We start from the raw sequence: 19,211 nt of genomic DNA on the forward strand, positions 1-19,211 counted from the left end.
GATCACATCCCCTGACTGCTCAAGAAGTCTTATCCGAATTATGGTTACTCAGTAGGAGTTCCCTGGTGGCTCAAACAGTAAAGAACCCAAGAGTAAAGAACCAGCTTCGACCCCTGGGTCAGGAAGATCCCCTGGAGAAAGGAATGGCAACACCTTCCAGCCTTCTTGCCTAGAGAACCCAATGGACAGAGGAGCATGGTGGGCTACAGTCCATGAGGTGGCAAAGAGTCTGACATGACTGAGCGACTAAGCACACACACAGTGGTCATCCAGTTATGGTACTCCTGAGAATGCTGTTTCAGAAGAGGTGTGGACCCCATTCTGTGGCTAGGTGATTAGCTGCCCTACTTGGGCTATTGGGCAGACTGCACAGTCTCAAATAGGCATGCTACTCCTGGCCCCTCTGCCTCAAGCAGACTGCCAAAGCCTCTGCAGTGGTTGGGCAACCCTGTGGCTCTGACCAGCGCCTGTGGACCGCCTCTTGGGGTCAGGGCCGCCCAGATTGCATCCCATTACCATCTCAGGGAGGAAGGATTTTGCAACAGCAGTTCCTGCCCTGGAGAGCTGGTGAGAACTTCTCCTTAACAAAGGCAGCAGCAAGGTTGGCACAGGGTGGGGGTGGGAGGGCGGGGGAGGGGGGCAGAGTACAGGGAATGGAGGGAGTGAGGGGCAGAGCTGGGGCTATGGAAGCAAACAGGGCAATAGAATCATTCCTGCCCTAAAGGACAGCGGTCCCCTCCTGGAAGCTAGACTTACTCAGACACTTTTATTAGGGCTGGTTCTTATTACAGCAGAAGACATCATATTCTAGTAGGACCTCCAGCAGGGAGCTCAGTCCTACCTGATGAACTGATCGGGGGGAGGGAACCCAGCAGAAGCCTGTGTTCTAAGAGTAAGCAATATGCTCTGGGAAGAGAACTCAGGAGGAAATCAGGGGCCAGGTAAGGGGGAGCTTGACTGTCTCCCCTTATTTGGGAGAGATGGAAGGGCAATGTTGAAGACCAGCCTCTAGCTCAACACTGCCCCCCAAAGAGTCCCACCAAGTCCAACAGAGAGCACAGAAGCTCCACAAAGATGTTTGGAAGCTTGTTAGACCCTGAGGACTCTCCAGCTGAGGGTTCCATGAGGGTCACCATAGTCCGTCCCAGAGCATGGCGCTGTGATGGCACCATGATGGCACCAGTCCACCAGAAAAGAGCCCAGGGCGCAGGTCTAGCCCAGCAGCACCAGAGGCGCACCTCGGGGATGCCTCCAACAGATTCCCCCGTATTTCTGGGGAGCAGTCTACTGGGAATAAGCCCTGCATGAACACGCAGGTCTGAGCCTGTATAATCTGGGTTTTATCACTGTTGACGTGACTTCGTTTGTGCTCACAGGCTGGTGGGGGGGGGGGCCCTGGAAACTTTGGGTGACATAATTATTTCTTTAAATCAGATATCACTCAAATGCACCAACATACTTCAGTTCTCTCACCCTGTCAGTTTATTCGGTGCTCAACAAAACGATATCAAACCCCTAGAATGTGCCAAACTCTGTGTGGGATAGCTTTGGGGAGACAAAATTTCATATATATATATATATATATATATATATATATAAAATCCCTTCTTTCAAGAACCTCGCAGCGTGGAGGATGAAGCCGTCAAACTGATAATTATAAATCCCTGAAATTGATGCCATCGTAGAGGTAAGCCCGGGGATGCAGAGAAGCACAGAGAGGGGTGGAGGTGCGTGGAGGTGACAACAGGGCTGAACTGGAGAGGACAGAGAGCTGGCCGGCCCAAGAAGGTGGGGAAGAGGGAAAAGGAACTGTGTGCTAGAGCCCAAGAGGAACCAGAGCAGCTGTAGTGGGGGAACTGTGAGTTGTTCCCTGTGGCCAGAGTTAAGTGTTCCAGAGGGCATGGCTAGAAGTAAGGCAGGAGAAGCACCAAGTGCCCAGATCAGGAATTTGGCCCTGACTGAGGGCAACAGAGGTCCTTGAAGGGCTGTAAGAGGGAAAGAAGGTAATCAAACTCACATTTGAGGCAAACGGTTCTGATAGAGAGTGGAGGATGGACTGAGAGGAGAAAGACTTAAGGCAGAGAACATTTAGGAAAATAGTGATCTGATCATGGTGGTAGCAGCAGCAGCAGGAACCAACAGTGCCAAGGACCATTCGAACTGTTTTGTAAATATAGACTCATTTAATCCACGTGACAACCCTATGTGGTGAGTGCTCTAATTATCCCCATTTTACAGATGATGAAACTGAGACCAGTGAGACACAATAACTTGCCCAAGGTCTACAGCCACTGACATTGCTGGGATCCTAACTCAGACAGATTTGCTCTGAAATTCAGAGGCATCCCACAATGAGTCCAGTAGCTTAGGTGAGAGAATAAAGCGGGGCCTAGCTCATCAGTGAAGATATTGAGGAGGAGATAATACAGAAAGATGTTAGAGAGATGGCCTTGGTAGAGAGGAGGAGCAAGGTGAGCCTGAGGGGCATGCCCGTTCCCCCGTTAAGGAGCAGGGGCACCCATGTCAGGGAATTCATGAGACCAGTTGTTTGCTTTCCATTTAGCTACAGACTTTATTGTTTGAATATTTGCAACTATTATTCTATACACACATGTTAATTTCTTACAAAACCCTGTATTCCATATTGCTAAGAAACTTGACTCTCCATTTTGTGCCTTATTTCCATCAAAAACTATTTCCTTAAATTACAGTGTGTCTGGTTGTGTGTTGTTGTTCAGTTGCTAAGTTGTGTCTGACTCTGCGATGCCATGGACTGCATAGCCCACCAGGCTCCTCTGTCCATGAGATTTCTCAAGCAAGAATACTGGAGTGGGTTGCCATTTCCTTCTCCAGAGACCAGTTTTCTATATGTTGAGTTTGCAGCATCTGTGGGACCTCAGGGTAGATTTCAGGAAGTGGTTGCATGTAAGAATTTAAGCTTAGACAGAAGCTTAGAAGAGAAGCTGAGAATTATAGATGTGGGAGACACTGACCCAGACTGGACAGGGGCTGAAGCCAAGGAGGCAGGTGGGCTGGTCTACGGACAGCAGGGAGAGATGGGGACCAAGGCAGACTCCAAGGAACATCCATATTTGAGGAATGGATCAAGAAACAGAGCAACAAATGAGACCAAAAGAGTTTCTCAGAGAAATAAAAGAATGGAGTTGGTGGGGTGAAATGTTGCAGAGATCAAATAAGACTTGTACAGTATCTGTTTCACCATAAATAAAGTTTAAAAGCATACAGAAACTCCCAGCATACATGGGAGAAAATATTTTACCATAATTGACAATTATGAGACAGTATGAGTGGATAGGGTAACAGGTCCTTATATAGGAGAAGGAAATGGCACCCCACTCCAGTGTTCTTGCCTGGAGAATCCCAGGGATGGGGGAGCCTGGTGGGCTGCCGTCTATGGGGTCACACAGAGTGGGACACGACTGAAGCAACTTAGCAGCAGCAGCAGCAGTAGGTAATAGGAGAGTACATAATAATAGGAGAGCACACTGGAACAGTCTTTTGAAGAATGATGAGTAGTATTTATCAACATTTAAACATGCACAGTTATAACCCAGCAAAATTGTACTTAAGCTACTGAAACATACAAATTCCCGAAGACCTACACCCAAAGCTGTTCATAATGAGAACCTAAATATTCACCTATAAGTGTTAGTAGCTCAGTCATGTCCGACTCCGCAACTCCTGACAGGCTCCTCTGCCTATGGGATTCTCCAGGAAAGAATCCTGGAGTGGGTTCCCATTTCCTTCTCCAGGAGATCTTCCTGACCCAGGGGTCAAACCCAGGTCTCCTGCATTACAGGCAGATTTTTTACCACTGTGTCACGAGGGCTTCATTCGTCTATAAGCTAATTACCAAATAAATCATCTTACATCCTTGCCTTACAAATAGCTGTGAAAAGAAGAGAAGCAAAAAGCAAAGGAGAAAAGGAAAGATATAAGCATCTGAATGCAGAGTTCCAAAGAATAGCAAGAAGAGATAAGAAAGTGATCAGTGCAAAGAAATAGAGGAAAACAACAGAATGGGAAAGACTAGAGATCTCTTCAAGAGAATTAGAGATACCAAGGGAACATTTCACACAAAGGTGGGCTCGATAAAGGACAGAAATGGTAAGTACCTAACAGAAGCAGAAGATATTAAGAAAAGGTAGCAAGAATACACAGAAGAACTGTACAAAAAAGAGCTGCACGACCAAGATAATCATGATGGTGTGATCACTCACCTAGAGCCAGACATCCTGGAATGTGAAGTCAAGTGGGCCTTAGAAAGCATCACTACCCACAAAGCTAGTGGAGGTGATGGAATTCCAGTGGAGCTATTTCAAATCCTGAAAGATGATGCTGTGAAAGTGCTGTACTCAATATGCCAGCACATTTGGAAAACTCAGCAGTGGCCACAGGACTGCAAAAGGTCAGTTTTCATTCCAATCCCAAAGAAAGGCAATGCCAAAGAATGCTCAAACTACCACACAATTTCACTCATCTCACATGCTAGTAAAGTCATGCTCAAAATTCTCCAAGCCAGGCTTCAGCAATATGTGAACCATGAACTTCCTGATGTTCAAGCTGGTTTTAGAAAAGGCAGAGGAACCAGAGATCAAATTGCCAACATCCGCTGGATCATCGAAAAAGCAAGAGAGTTCCAGAAAAACCTCTATTTCTGCTTTCTTGACTATGCCAAAGCCTTTGACTGTGGGGATCACAATGCTAAGTCGCGTCAGTCGTGTCCGACTCTGTGCGACCCCATAGACGGCAGCCCACTAGGCTCCCCCGTCCCTGGGATTCTTCAGGCAAGAACACTGGAATGGGTTGCCATTTCCTTCTCCAATGCATGAAAGTGAAAAGTGAAAGGGAAGTCACTCAGTCATGTCCGACTCTTCGCGACACCATGGACTGCAGCCCACCAGGCTCCTCCGTCCATGGGATTTTCCAGGCAAGAGTACTGGAGTGGGGTGCCATTGCCTTCTCCAGGGGATCACAATAAACTGTGGAAAATTCTTCAATAGATGGGAATACCAGACCACCTGACCTGCCTTTTGAGAAATCTGTATGCAGGTCAGGAAGAAACAGTTAGAACTGGACATGGAACAACATGGTTCCAAATAGGAAAAGGAGTACGTCAAGGCTGTATACTGTCACCCTGCTTATTTAACTTATATGCAGAGTACATCATAAGAAATGCTGGGCTGGAAGAAGCACAAGCTGGAATCAAGATTGCCCGGGAGAAATGCAGATATGCAGATATGCAGAAATGTCAGATATGCAGATGACACCACCCTTATGGCAGAAAGTGAAGAGGAACTAAAAAGCCTCTTGATGAAAGTGAAAGAGGAGAGTGAAAAAGTTAGCTTAAAGCTCAACATTCAGAAAACTAAGATCATGGCATCTGGTCCCATCACTTCATGAGAAATAGATGGGGAAACAGTGGAAACAGTGTTAGACTTTATTTTGGGGGGCTCCAAAATCACTGCAGATGGTGATTGCAGCCATGAAATTAAAAGACACTTACTCCTTGGAAGGAAAGTTATGACCAACCTAGGTAGCATATTGAAAAGTAGAGACATTACTTTGCCAACAAAGGTCCATCTAGTCAAGGGTATGGTTTTTCCAGTGGTCATGTATGGATGTGAAAGTTGGACTGTGAAGAAAGCTGAGTGCCGAAGAATTGATGCTTTTGAACTGTGGTGTTGGAGAAGACTCTTGAGAGTCCCTTGGACTGCAAGGAGATCCAACCAGTCCATTCTGAAGGAGATTAGCCCTGGGTGTTCTTTGGAAGGAATGATGCTAAAGCTGAAACTCCAGTACTTTGGCCACCTCATGAGAAGAGTTGACTCATTGGAAAAGACTCTGATGCTGGGAGGGATTGGGGGCAGGAAGAGGAGGGGATGACCGAGGATGAGATGGCTGGATGGCATCACCGACTCAATGGACGTGAGTTTGTGTGAACTCCTGGAGCTGGTGATGGACAGGGAGGCCTGGCGTGCTGCGATTCATGGGGTTGCAAAGAGTCGGACACGACTGAGCGACTGAACTGATCTGAACTGATCTGAACTGAACATCCTTGCCATAGACCATGATGTCATCACTGAAAAGAATAAGATAGATCTATATGGACTGACGTGAAATAGGAACATGATACATTGTTAAAGTGAAAAACAACATAACTAGTTTAACACTATTTTAACGATGCATGGGGAAAAGTCCAGAAAGATACAGGTGATACACCTGTACACAAGATACAGGTGAACAGAGGGATGGAAAGGAATCCAGTTTCACTTTATATGCTCTTGCATCACCTGTATTCGTTACAATATGCCCATTTGATTTTTATAATATTAAAACAGCTTTATTTAAGAGAAGGGTTTACTGGGTTTAGGAACTCTAGGTTATTGGGAACCTTGGCAAAAGCTGTTTCCGCAGCACAGTGGGAAGGAAGCTGGTTGCAGTGGGTTAAGCAGTGAACAAGAAGTTGGTGAAGTGGATACAACAGCTGCTCACTGTGTTTTCAAGAAGTTTGCCTTTGAAATGGAGGCAAATACTTCTCCCGGGGTAGAAGTAGCTGAAGGAGTCCTAGTACAGAGGAAGGGAGAGAAAGACATGCAAGTTCAGGGAAAGAGGTGGTTCCAGGAAAGAGAGGCAGAGGGACCAGGAGGCAAGACCCTCAAGGTTATGAGAGGCAGTGGGTCCCACAGGCAGGTGCAGGAATTCAAAAGAAGAAGCAAGGATACTTCTCATCCTGCCCCTAGAAGGAAGGAAGAAAGTGTACACATAAATTCAGCACATGTGTCAGCTGGGTGGTGGGGTTGCTTGCATTCCCTTGTAAAGAAGAAAGCATATGTTGAAAATGAGACAGAGATGGACTAGGCAAACCACCGCCTTCAGACTCCTCTAGAAACCATTAGCCAGGAAGGTGTGAAAAGTCCCAGTGCTATTACAGAATTGCCGGGTAGAGCCTTAACCTTTAGTCAGAGTCCCAGGACAGACCTTGTTGCTCCTCTGTGCGGACACCTCCCCTGGTGGGCCTCCTGAACTTCCCCCTCGGCAGCCCTGGGTCTGAAGTTTCCACACAGAAGCTGCCTTCTCCTGTCCAACATCCCTGACAGCTACCAAGCCCTGGGTCACCATGGAGGCATCAGTGGCTACTCCAATAACAGCAGCAGTAGCAACAACATAAGGTGGGTGAGCAGTTTGGCCTTCGGGCAGCTGGGGACATGTTCTGATAGAAGGAACTTGGAAACTTCAGTCTCTTCCTGTGAGTCACCTGAGAACTGAAGTGATGAACTGCAGAAACAAAGTATTTAAGTCTTCACTAAGGCAACTCAGTACAAATGAACCTCCTACAATAATAGAAATGTCCTGAAGGACATCTGCACTATCCAATACTGTAGCCAAAAGGAGAGACAGCACTTTGTCAACAAAGGTCCATCTAGTCAAGGCTATGTCTTTTCCAGTGGTCATATATGGATGTGAGAGTTGGACTATAAAGAAAGCTGAGTGCTGAAGAATTGATGCTTTTGAACTGTGGTGTTGGGGAAGACCCTTGAGAGTCCCCTGGACTGGAAGGAGATCCAACCTGTCCATCCTAAAGGAGATCAGTCCTGGGTGTTTATTGGAAGGACTGATGTTGAAGCTGAAATTCTAATATTTTGGCCACCTGATGTGAAGAGCTGACTCATTTGAAAAGATCCTGATGCTGGGAAAGATTGAGGGCAGGAGGAGAAGGGGACAACAGAGGATGAGATGGTTGGATGGCATCACCGACTCAATGGACATGAGTTTAGGTGGACTCTGGGAGTTGGTGATGGACAGGGAGGCCTGGCGTGCTGCAATTCATGGGGTCACAAAGAGTCGGACACGACTGAGCTACTGAACTGACCTGAGTCACATGTGGCCACTGAACACTTGAAATGAAAAACTAAATATTTTATTTATTTATAGCCATATGTGACTAACCTCCTCGTTTTCCAGGGGACCACATGGAGGCCCAGAGAGACATGATTTGTCCAAGCTCACCCTGATCTTTAACAACATAACCAGGACTGGAAAACAGTTCTGAATTCACCCCACCGTCTGTAGGCCTGCGGTGGGCTCGGTGGAAGTGAAATCAGTCTAATGAAAATTGAGAAGTAGGCTGCTTGGGAACTCCCTGGCAGCTCAGGGGTTAGCACTCCATGCTCTCATTGCCAAGGGCCTGGGTTCAATTCCTGGTCAGGAAACTAAACTCCCATAATCACGCAGTGTGGCAAAAACAAAGAAGTAAACTGGTTGGGAAATGTCAGATCTGGACTCTCCTTTCTGCATCCAGTTGTGTGGGACAGAGAGGTACTGACAGGAGCTCAGAAACCTAAGGCTGGGATCCAGTCCCTCACTGCGGTAGACAGAACGCCAGATTTGAGGTCAGGTTTAAAAAAAACATGTCTTAAGAACTGCTTAAAACTCAGTTCATCTGCGTCACTCTAGGTAAGTTGCCTAACTTCACAGTCTCGGTTTCCTCATTCAGAAAATGCACATCTCATGCAGCCGTTATGAAGACTAAGTGATACAGATTCTAAAAAGCACTTTTCTTGGATGCTAGGCCCTAGCAGGCACTCATCATTAGAGCTAAAGTGACAACCGTTATTTCAGGTTAAAGCAAATCAAGATATACCTGGAAGTCAGCCCAGAAAGCAGGCCCGCTGCTTTCTCTTGCTTGGCAATGTAGTGGGAGAGACCCCATGCTTTAGCTGATCAATTATTTCCATAATAATAATACCAATAATAAATGCTAACCCTGTGCTTTATATGTGTCTTCAGTGTTTTATAGATAATCCCTCCTTTCATCCTCAGCACAACCTGGTGAGTCAGAGTCTACCATTGAGTCTAAAATGAGTCTCATTTTACAGATGAGCAAGCTGAGAATCTGAAAGGAAAAGTCGCTTGCCCAGAGCAGCTAGGCTAGCAGAGTTTTTCACTACGGCACTCACGGCCTCTCTCCACAGGTCCTGGGTCTCTGTCTGGGTTTACCATCACCTGACCAGGAGTCTCTGGGTTCTCCAGCATAGTAAAGAGAAAGGTGACAGAGAATGTTTGCTAAACAGTTGGACTCAAAGGTTCTTTCCTAGGGGTAGGCAGCTAAGATGAGTTTTCCACAGGCTCTGAGTACCCTGTGGGCCCTGGGATAATGACTGGGGCAAGAGGCCAGGATAACAAGTAGCAGAGGGCCTGGGGTATCAATTACTGTAAGGGTAAGGACTTGGGAGGGTGTGGTGAATTAACGTTCACAGCTCCGCCTGAAATTAACCTTCCAATTGTTATCAATAGCAGATGTGACAAAACATATGCTTGGTGTCATCCGTTTTCAAAAATGTATTTGAACTTGGATGGGATTTTAACCCTTACCAAATGTCTTTCTTTCCAAATGAGATGGTCTCGGTTCCGAAATTAGTAGCTACTACTGACCCGATTCCAAGTGGACAAAGCAAGACAAAATATCAGTGCCCTAAGAGAGGAGCATGGTCAGAGAGGATGACTGGGGAGTGAGGAGAAAGACAAGAAGAGGTGAATGGGGCACCCATGTGGGGGTGGAAGCTCTCAAAAGGGCGTGGTGTGGAGAAGGAATTTATGAGGATTTAAGAACACCAGGGCTGTGTGGGGTGGAGAGGAGAGGCCAGGGAAGAAAACCACCTGGCGTGCCAAAGGCTAAAGCTCCATTTCTGGTGCCTTAAAGAGCTGCTCCCTTTGAGATGGGAAAAACGTTGAAGAGCCATAGAACTGCTGGGTGGTAAGCCCTGGAAGCCCGACACAACTGGAATGCAGGGAGAAACAGGCAGGGCTGCTGAAAGAGCTCAGGGCTGCTGAGCTCGAGGCAAAGATGAGAAATCTGTGCCATGCTGGGCCGACTATTTTCTTTGGGTGGGCCTCAGTTTCCTCATCTGGGAAATGGAAAGATTGGCTAGGAAACCCCTTCCCAAAATGAACTCTGCCAGTTCATAAAATGACTACTTGTCATTAAAGAGCTGACCTGAGAATTAATTATTCAAACTATCAAAAGCATCCTGCACCCTCAGGGGCTCCACCCCAGAATTGAGCAATATAATCCACCACTCACTTCCTCACTGTGTTCTCAGCACCGCCGCCCTTTCTTCAGTCAGACACATCTGCCTTTCCTGGAGGTGTCCCACAGGTGACAAGCCCAGAATCACAGTAAGTCTTGAAACACCCACCCCTCCCACCTTCCAGACACTTCTCTGTTCTCTGTCCCCCTTGACACCCAGGCTCCATTTGTCCCCTCCACCTATCCCCACACCTCTCAGTCTCTCCACTCTCTCTTTAGACCACCCTGTCCTCAAAGGGAGAGCTTCTGCTCCTCTTCCATACCCCTCTCTCCAACAACCTAGGGCAACTCACTGCCCACCCTCTTCTCTTCCCGCTCCCAGCCAGCTCTCCTTGCCTTGGCTACAATTGAGTCTGAGCCAGATCCTAGTGAGGCCCTCCTTCCCCATATTAAACACAAATATGTGTGGATTCTATTTTTAGAGAGAAAGAATGCTGGAATTGTATTCAAACAACCTGGACTTTGTTGCATTATTATTGTGTTGCTGCTGTTAAAAAGATTGTCTTAAGTATTTGGGCTCTTTTATGTATAAAACTTCTGTGAAATAAATTAGAATCATGCTTTCCATGGAGTCACTAGGGGGCTGGCAGTTTCACTCAGTGAGGGACTGTCCTGTTTGGTTACCAAGGACATAATCGGGTGGCTACCAGCAGGGAGCCAGTCAATTCAAGGACATTTGGTTTATTATTTCCTGTGAGGGTTGTTTTTTTTTTCATCCTGGGTCTAAGGAATAGCAAAGAAAGCAATGCACAAAACATCAAACAATCGGAGGGAACTATAGCCAGGTTAAACTCAGGATATCTCAAGAAATCATCTTACAACTATGTTTTTTTGCAAATTCATTTATTTATTTCCATTTTTGGCTGCACTGGGTTGTAGCGAGTGGGGGCTGTTCTCTAGTTGCAGGAGCTTTTCATTGTGGTGGCTGCTTTTAGTGCAGAGCATGGGCTGTAGGCTCACGGGCTTCAGTAGCTGTGGCGCACGGGCTTAGTTGCTCTAGGGCATGTGGGACCTTCCTGGACTAGGGATCGAACCTGTGTTCCCTGCATTGGCTGGTGGGTTCTCAACCACTGGACCACCAGAGAAGTCCACAACTGTATTTGAAACGTTGAGTTGTGATTTTTTTTTTTTTTAAAGAAGCAGATCTGTGGACTGAAAATAGCATGTGAAGTCATTCACACCTAGTTGAAATTCTGGCCACAGCACTGAGAGGCTCTGTGACTAAAAGCTGGTTTCTGAGCCTTGCTGTGCCTGTCTGTTTGTAACTGCCAAGCAAGACCATGTACCTGGGAGGCACAAATCAGATCTCAAATATGTATCTCCCTTCAACTGTCAAACAGCCTCACCAGAGACCGGTAAACCAAAAAGCAAACAAACAACAACAAAACATTCCCCTGCCCCAGCCTCCTGTGGCCGGAGGTCATTGCCCTGGCCTGGTTTCCACTTCTGAGTTCTCTACCTTCTGTCCTGACTTGCGTGGTCACCCCTTGGTCCCTGAGGCTGAGCCTTCGTGTCTAGTAATGGGAGCTCACCCACACACCTCCAGCCCATCTCCTGCACAGTTGAGCACTGGATTATCTGGAATGAGGACTTGACTGTGACACATGCTTGGCTGTTGCTGCTGCTTCTGAGACAGGCAGTTTCTGTGGCTGCCCTGCTTCTGCCTTCTCGCAGCTGATGCTTGTAAATGTTGGGTTCTCCCCTCTACGGGCATAAGCTCTCTGCATCCATCGTGCTCTTTATCCACTCTCTAAGGTAGGTCTTCTCTTAGGTCATGTGCTCCCTGAAGAGCATCTCTGATCATCAGCTCCCAGAAGTGACCTATCTTGTGATTTCATTACTCTGGGCTTCTGAGAAAATTTGGTCTTGACCTTGGGATGGCAGAGTCAGTGGTTTCTCACAGGTTTTGCAAGCAACACTGGCTGAGCCAGCTGTGCTAGTCACCTCTCTCACCAGGCAGGGCCCCATCTTTATCATCACATCTTTTAGGTTCATGGACTGACTTAATCTGCTTTATTTGTGATCTCTGTGTTCTGAGAAGGTAATTTATCTGGCCCCCTTCACTTCGCGGAGAGATACCATCTCAGAAAAGTGAAAGTTAAGAATTATTTCACTCTAGAGGAAAGGGGCATTGTTCTTCTAGTTTCTCCTAACCTCATTCTGCCTTCTTCTTTGCTATGTATGACTGACAGTAACAGTTTCTTCTGCTAAAGAGGAAAACTTCCTAGGACTTTCGTGTTGATGCTGATGATGATATTACTGATTTAGTATTTCTATTTCCTTTACACTTATGCTGTTGTTGTTTATTAGCTAAGTTGTGTCCGACTCTTTGCGACCCCATGAATTGCAGCACACCAAGCCTCCCTGTCCATCACCAGCTCCCGGATTTCACTCAAACTCATGTCCATCGAGTTGGTGATGCCATCCAGCCATCTCATCCTCTGTCGTCCCCTTTTCCTCCTGACCCCAATCCCTCCTAGCATCAGAGTCTTTTCCAATGAGTCAACTCTTCGCATGAGGTGCCCGAAGTATTGGAGTTTCAGCTTTAGCATCAGTCCTTCCAATGAACACCCAGGACTAATCTCCTTTAGAAATCCCATGGACTGTAGCCTGCCAGGCTCCTCTGTCCATGGGATTTCCCAGGCAGGAACACTGGAGTGTGTTGCCATTTCCTTCTTCAGGAGATCTTTCCAACCCAGGGATGGAACCCACCATCTCCTGCATTGGCAGGCAGATCCTTTATCACTGAGCCATCAGGGAAGCCCAATACACCTTTCTTCTTTTTTATTGAAGTATAATTGATTTATAATGTTGTGCCAATCTCTGCTGTTCAGCAAAGTGACTCTGTTACACACACATACACATTCTTTTCTACACACCTTTGATTCATCTGTTGCAATTGAGATATAATCCACATGCGATAAAAGTCTCCCATTTACAGTATACAATTCAGTGGGGTTTTGTATACAGACGGTCCCCGACTTACAATGGTTCAACTAACAATTTTTCATCTTTGCAATGCTACAAAAGTGATAGGCCTTAGCTGGAAACTGTTCTTTGAATTTGAATTTTGATCTTTTCCCAAGCAAGCAATGTCCAATAAGATACCCTCTCATGATGCTAGGCAGCAGCCATGCAGTCATGAGAATAAACTCATTGAAACCTTTTGTCTCTGGCTGTTTTCACTTAGAATAACGTTTTCAGGATTCACCCATGTTGCAGCCTATATCAGTTCTTCATTACTTTGTTTGATTGATTAATATTCCTTGTATGTGTACACCACTATTTGCATATCTATTTATCAATTGATCAACATTTGAGTTACTTCCACTTTGTGGCTGTATGCTGCTGAGAAGATTCACATACAAGTTTTTGTGGGGATATACACTTTCAATTCTCTTGAGTATACTAGGAGTGGAATTGCTGGATCATATGGTAACTCTATGTTTTAGCTTTCTTAACAGCTGTTTTCCAAAGCAACTGGACCATTTTATATTTCCACCAGCAGTATGTGAAGGGTCCAACTTCTTCACATCCCATCACCATCATTATAGTCCTTACTTTATTATGATCATGCTACTCTAGTACTCTTGCCTGGCAAATCCCATGGACGGAGGAGCCTGGTAGGCTGCAGTCCATGGGGTCGCTAAAAGTCGGACACGACTGAGCAACTTCCCTTTCACTTTTCACTTTCCTGCATTGGAGAAGGAAATGGCAACCCACTCCAGTGTTCTTGCCTGGAGAATCCCAGGGACGGCGGAGCCTGGTGGGCTGCCATCTATGGGGTCGCACAGAGTCAGACATGACTGAAGCGACTTAGCAGCAGCAGCAGCAGTGAGTATAAGGTAGTTCCTGAGCCTTTTTATTTTATATTCGTCTCTTTAACACTGGGTGCCATGTTGAGGTGAGTTACAGACTGGCATAGGATCACAGGATGGCCATATCTTGTTATAAAGAAATGACATGATAGTGATACAGTTTGTGGTTCAAAAGGAAGCTAATTCAGTAGCTGGTCACTTTAGTTTATTTCCTTTTGGAAAACTGGGATAATATTTCAGAGTGGCTGCAGCTTCCCCCGAAAGCAGGTTCTTTGCTACCCCCTTAACAAGGGCAGAGCCCACAGAAGTTAGCTAGGGATAATCTACGGTGGGGTTGGGGGTTGCTGGAGAGTCAGGTTTGGAAGAAGGCACCCGTGAGCAACACAGGAAGGATCTCCATCAGGATTGGGAAGCCACCCAAACAAGGATCATGTGTCTCCACCTGCCTTCTCTGCTTCCTGCTGGCCCTCCTCCTTATGCTGGGAACATACTACCTTTCTCTGCTCACCCCTGCATGGCAGAATATGCCTGCTCAGAGCTCCCAAGACAATCTGCTACATTTCCACCCATGTGGAAATCCCCATGCTTATGGTTTTTAATATATTTTTTCAAACTACCCAAGTGTTCCCAGAGGAAGCCTCTCACATCAAAAGAAAAACTCTGGGTGGTACAACTTCCTTATAGCTTGAGCATTCTGAAACCCTATGCTGCTATCACTCAGATTGTTTTTCCAGAACACTTCATTTTATTTTTTTCTAAACTTTAAACTTTTTACTTTGTATTGGGCTAATAGCTGATTAACCATGTAGTGATAGTTTCAGGTGAACAGAGAAGAAACTCAGCCATACATATATGTGTATCCATTCTCCCCCAAACTCCCCTCCCATCCAGGCTGCCACAGTGAGCAGAGTTCCATGTGCTATACAGTAGGTCTTTGTTGGTTATCCATTTGAAATGTAGCAGTGTGTACATGACCTTCTGAAAGTCCCTAACTACCCCTTCCCCCCTTTCCCAGCCCCGGCAACTGTAAGTTCATTTTCTAAGTCTGTGAGTCTCTTTCTGTTTTGTAAGTTCATTTGTATCATTTATTTTTGTTTCCACGTGTAAGGGATGTCATATGATATTTTTCCTTCTCTGTCTGACTTGTTCCACTCAGTATGACACTTTCTAGGTCCACTCATGTTATTGCAAATGGCATTATTTCATTCTTTTTAATGGCTTTAGGTAATATTCCATTGTACATATGTATATATATCACAACTTCTTTATCCATTCCTCTGTGGATGGACATTTAGGTTGCTTCCACGTCTTAGCTATTGTAAACAGTCCCACAATGAACACTGGGGTGGGTGTATCCTTTCAGATCATGTTTTTCTCCAGATATATGCCCAGGAGTAGGATTGCAGGGTCATATGATAGCTCTATGTTTATCTTTTTAAGGAACCTCCATACTGTTCTCCATCGTGGCTATACCAATTTACATTCACACCAACAACCAGAGCAGTCCTTCCAAAATAACTTTCAGAAAGTTGGACAAAAGAATTCATCTCTTAGCTTTATAGTCAAGCTTTGATCTGTTTCTAGGGATCTAACCCAATTAGATTGCCTGCTTAATTCCCTAGGTTGAAAAATGAGTGGTACCTCCTGTTTCTGACATTAAAAATCAGCTTCAACAGTCAAATGCTCACCTCCAAGGATCCAAGACAGCATGTTCTGTAGGGATTACAAGAAGAAGTTTCAAAAATGGTTTGGGCAATGTCATGGAAAGTGATAAGAACCTCTCTGACATTGAAAGAAACTAGACGCTTTTTGTGAAATCATTTTTTCTAAATGTGTCTCCAAAACCTTAGAACTTTAGTGACTCCTTGAAGTGAAAGTTACCTCCATATAATATATAAGCTAACACAAAGAATTCCATATGAGATGTACAAGCTGTTGGGCTAGAATCTGAGAAGGTTTTACTGTGCAGTAATCCTGGTCTCTCCTCTTTAGGCTGAAACAAAATTTACTTCAAATATGGATGGATTTAACTGGGATAATTACAGCGATGAAGATTTTGGCAATTACAGTTACAACACTGACCTGCCCTCTATTCTACCAGACTCTGCCCCATGTCGGCCAGAATCTCTGGATATCAATAAGCATGCTGTGGTCATCATCTATGCTCTGGTCTTCTTGCTAAGCCTCCTGGGAAACTCCCTGGTGATGCTGGTCATCTTGTACAGCCGGGTCGGTCGCTCCGTCACTGATGTCTACCTGCTGAACCTGGCCATGGCTGACCTGCTCTTCGCCATGACCTTGCCTATCTGGGCTGCCTCCAAGGCAAAGGGCTGGATCTTCGGCACACCCCTGTGCAAGGTGGTCTCACTCCTGAAGGAAGTCAACTTCTACAGCGGTATTCTACTGCTGGCCTGCATCAGCATGGACCGCTACCTGGCCATTGTCCATGCCACACGCACACTGACCCAGAAGCGGCACTGGGTCAAGTTCATATGTTTAGGCATCTGGGCCCTGTCCGTGATCCTGGCCCTGCCCATCTTCATCTTCCGCAGGGCCATCCACCCACCCTATTCCAGTGCAGTCTGCTACGAGGACATGGGTGCCAATACAACGAAATGGCGTATGGTGATGAGGGTCCTGCCCCAGACTTTTGGCTTCCTCCTGCCCCTGCTGGTCATGCTTTTCTGCTATGGACTCACCCTGCGCACACTGTTTTCAGCCCAAATGGGGCAGAAGCACCGGGCCATGCGGGTCATCTTTGCTGTCGTGCTTGTCTTCCTGCTCTGCTGGCTGCCCTACAACCTGGTCCTGGTCATGGACACCCTCATGAGGGCCCACGTGATCACCGAGACCTGTCAGCGCCGCAACGACATTGGCCGGGCCCTGGACGCCACTGAGATCCTGGGCTTCCTGCACAGCTGCCTCAACCCTCTCATCTACGTCTTCATTGGCCAGAAGTTTCGCCACGGACTCCTCAAGATCATGGCCATCCATGGCCTGATCAGCAAGGAGTTCTTGGCCAAGGATGGCAGGCCTTCCTTTGTTGGCTCTTCTTCAGGGAACACGTCTACTACCCTCTGAGACCCCACACAGGGCTCCTCACTTCCCCTCAGCAAGCCCCATGTCTTCTGGCCATTCACAGTCCCATGTCAAGGCAGCTCCCCATTGTGGTTACAGGAAGTTGCTGAGGCCATGTCCCTAATAGGCCCCCATCACATGGATTAGACAGCCTGTCCTGGGCCCCACCTCTTGCTGTAATTACCATGTCAACTGATAGAGCTTGGTGCATCCTACCACTGAGCCCACAGTGCTCTATCTTCTGGGAGACACCCTTTGAAGATATTCTTTTCAGTGATTACAAAAAGTTCCCACTATTGGGAACCATTAATGTAGAACACCATTTGTTACTTCCCTAGCTCTCCCTCTCCTTGTCTGCGGGCAAAGTCCCCTTCCTTGAGAGAGGGTGAAAATGACAGACATTATCTTTCCAAGATTCCCTTAAGGTAAGAGTGGCCATATCATCTTGTTCTGATTTGTAATACTTAAAAGCAATAGTGTACTGGTAAACCACTCTCCTGGGGGAAAAAAATCTTGATTTGTAGCATTTGTCATGTGCCATGGTGTATATAAATACTCCCACCATAGTCAATTTCTAGGGTGATGGTATTTAGCAATGAGCTCAAAAAATCTAGAAAATGTAATAATCAACTTTCACCATCTGGTACAAACTGGTTTCAGTGCATCATTGTCTAAGAGGAAGTCTGCTGGGGCCAGGAGACCCCTGGAAAGTGTTCCTGATTTGAGAGAGAATGACACATCCTTGGTTCTTGACTTTGAATATGGTTGTAGAATACCTTCTGTTGAGGCAGCCACTTTGTAACAATGATGCAAAAAATATACCCAACACACTTAGGCTGATGGAGTCAAACAATAAAAAGAACCTGAGAATAAAGAGCCCAAAGTAAACCCACCGTAAATAATCAAACGATTTTTAACAAGGATACCAAGACTATTCACTGGGCAAAGGATAGTCCTTCAACAAACTGTGCTGGGAAAATTAGATATCCACTTGCACAGAATGAAAATGGACCTTTACCTTACATCAGACACAAAAATTGACTCAAAATGGATCGAAGACCTAGCATTAGAACCACAACTATAAAACTCTTTGAAGAAACCATAGAGGGAAATCTTCGTGTCATTGAATTTGGCAATGATTTCTTGGATATGATGCCAAAAGCACAATTAACCAAAGAAAAAATAGTTTAATTGGACTGTATCAAAGTTTAAAACTTTTGTGTGTCAAAGCCAGACACAAATATTATGTTTCCCGTTATATGAAGTGCCAAAAATAGTGACATTCATAGACACCAGAGGCTAGGGAAAAGGGGGATGTGGGGAATTATCCTTTAATGGGTTCAGGATTCAGTTTGGAATGATGTAAAGTTCTGGAGATGGACAATGGTGATGACTGAACAACAACATGAATGTACTTAATGCCACCAAGCTATACATTTTAAAAAGGGTAAAATGGTAAATTTTATGTTAGTATATTTTGCCACAATCAAAAACAAAAAAATCTAGTTCTAAAAAGGCAAACTTGATCCACTGGAACCACCTACCTATAACTTCTTAAGTGAGATAATTAAATGTCTATTTTGTGTAAATTACTTTTAGTTGGGTATTACATTACTTGCAACAAAAAGCACCCCAAGTGCTACAGAGAGGTCAGGCAAGGGCGAGCAGAGGTCTTCAATGAGGGTCTTTATAATAAATAAATCCTTTTGCTGTTTATGGAGTACATAGAGAGAAGGTCTAAAATCAAGGTGGCGGCTGGTATTTCCTCCTTCTTCCCCAGCCCAAGCCTCCTGCTGCTGAACACATATTACAGAAGGAAACGTATCCTGGGATCTTCTTCTGGGTCTTGTTTCCCTGGGTGAAACAGTAGTCAAGAGTGTCAAGGGTGGGACTTAGAACTGCCTAGAAAGTCTACCAAATCAGCTGGATTGAGTAGCCGAAGGTCAGAGGGCTCTCCTGAGGTCAGCCAGTGACTCCCACTTTGAGTCCCCCTTCACTCTCCTCTCTCTCCCACCCAGAACACACACAACACACACACCCAACACTCAGGTTTGACAAAATGCCACACTCACGCAGAATGGAAAAATGACTATGCCACCCAGACAAAACAAACAATTGAACTCATTTCTTCAACCGTATGAAGAGCCTACTGTTCCAGAGCTTTGGATAAAGCAACAATCAAAACAGCCTGAGCCTCACACTGA

The 19,211-nt window shown here is 45.8% G+C and overlaps 1 protein-coding gene across 3 annotated transcripts; it reads left to right on the plus strand.

The window, feature by feature from the left end:
• Positions 1-538: 538 nt before the first annotated feature.
• On the plus strand, positions 539-18,599 carry CXCR2 (C-X-C motif chemokine receptor 2). Of its 3 annotated transcripts, XM_060411276.1 has the most exons (4): positions 539-601; positions 1,616-1,687; positions 10,125-10,200; positions 15,922-18,599. In XM_060411276.1, exon 4 carries the CDS (start codon positions 15,946-15,948, stop codon positions 17,008-17,010), a length of 1,065 nt encoding a protein of 354 aa, XP_060267259.1. In that variant the 5' UTR covers positions 539-601; positions 1,616-1,687; positions 10,125-10,200; positions 15,922-15,945; the 3' UTR covers positions 17,011-18,599. The 3 variants fall into 3 exon arrangements, with proteins under 3 accessions (XP_060267259.1, XP_012001301.2, XP_012001323.2); XM_012145911.5 differs by lacking the exon at positions 10,125-10,200; XM_012145933.5 differs by lacking the exons at positions 1,616-1,687; positions 10,125-10,200.
• The last annotated feature ends 612 nt before the right edge of the window (positions 18,600-19,211 follow it).

The sequence above is a fragment of the Ovis aries genome, chromosome 2 (genome assembly GCF_016772045.2).
Source record: "Ovis aries strain OAR_USU_Benz2616 breed Rambouillet chromosome 2, ARS-UI_Ramb_v3.0, whole genome shotgun sequence".
In the NCBI taxonomy this organism is placed as follows: domain Eukaryota; kingdom Metazoa; phylum Chordata; class Mammalia; order Artiodactyla; family Bovidae; genus Ovis; species Ovis aries.

What these genes read in the sequence shown, in the direction of transcription:
- CXCR2 (XM_060411276.1), top strand. Translation starts at nt 15,946, where the DNA reads ATGGATGGATTTAACTGGGATAATTACAGCGATGAAGATTTTGGCAAT.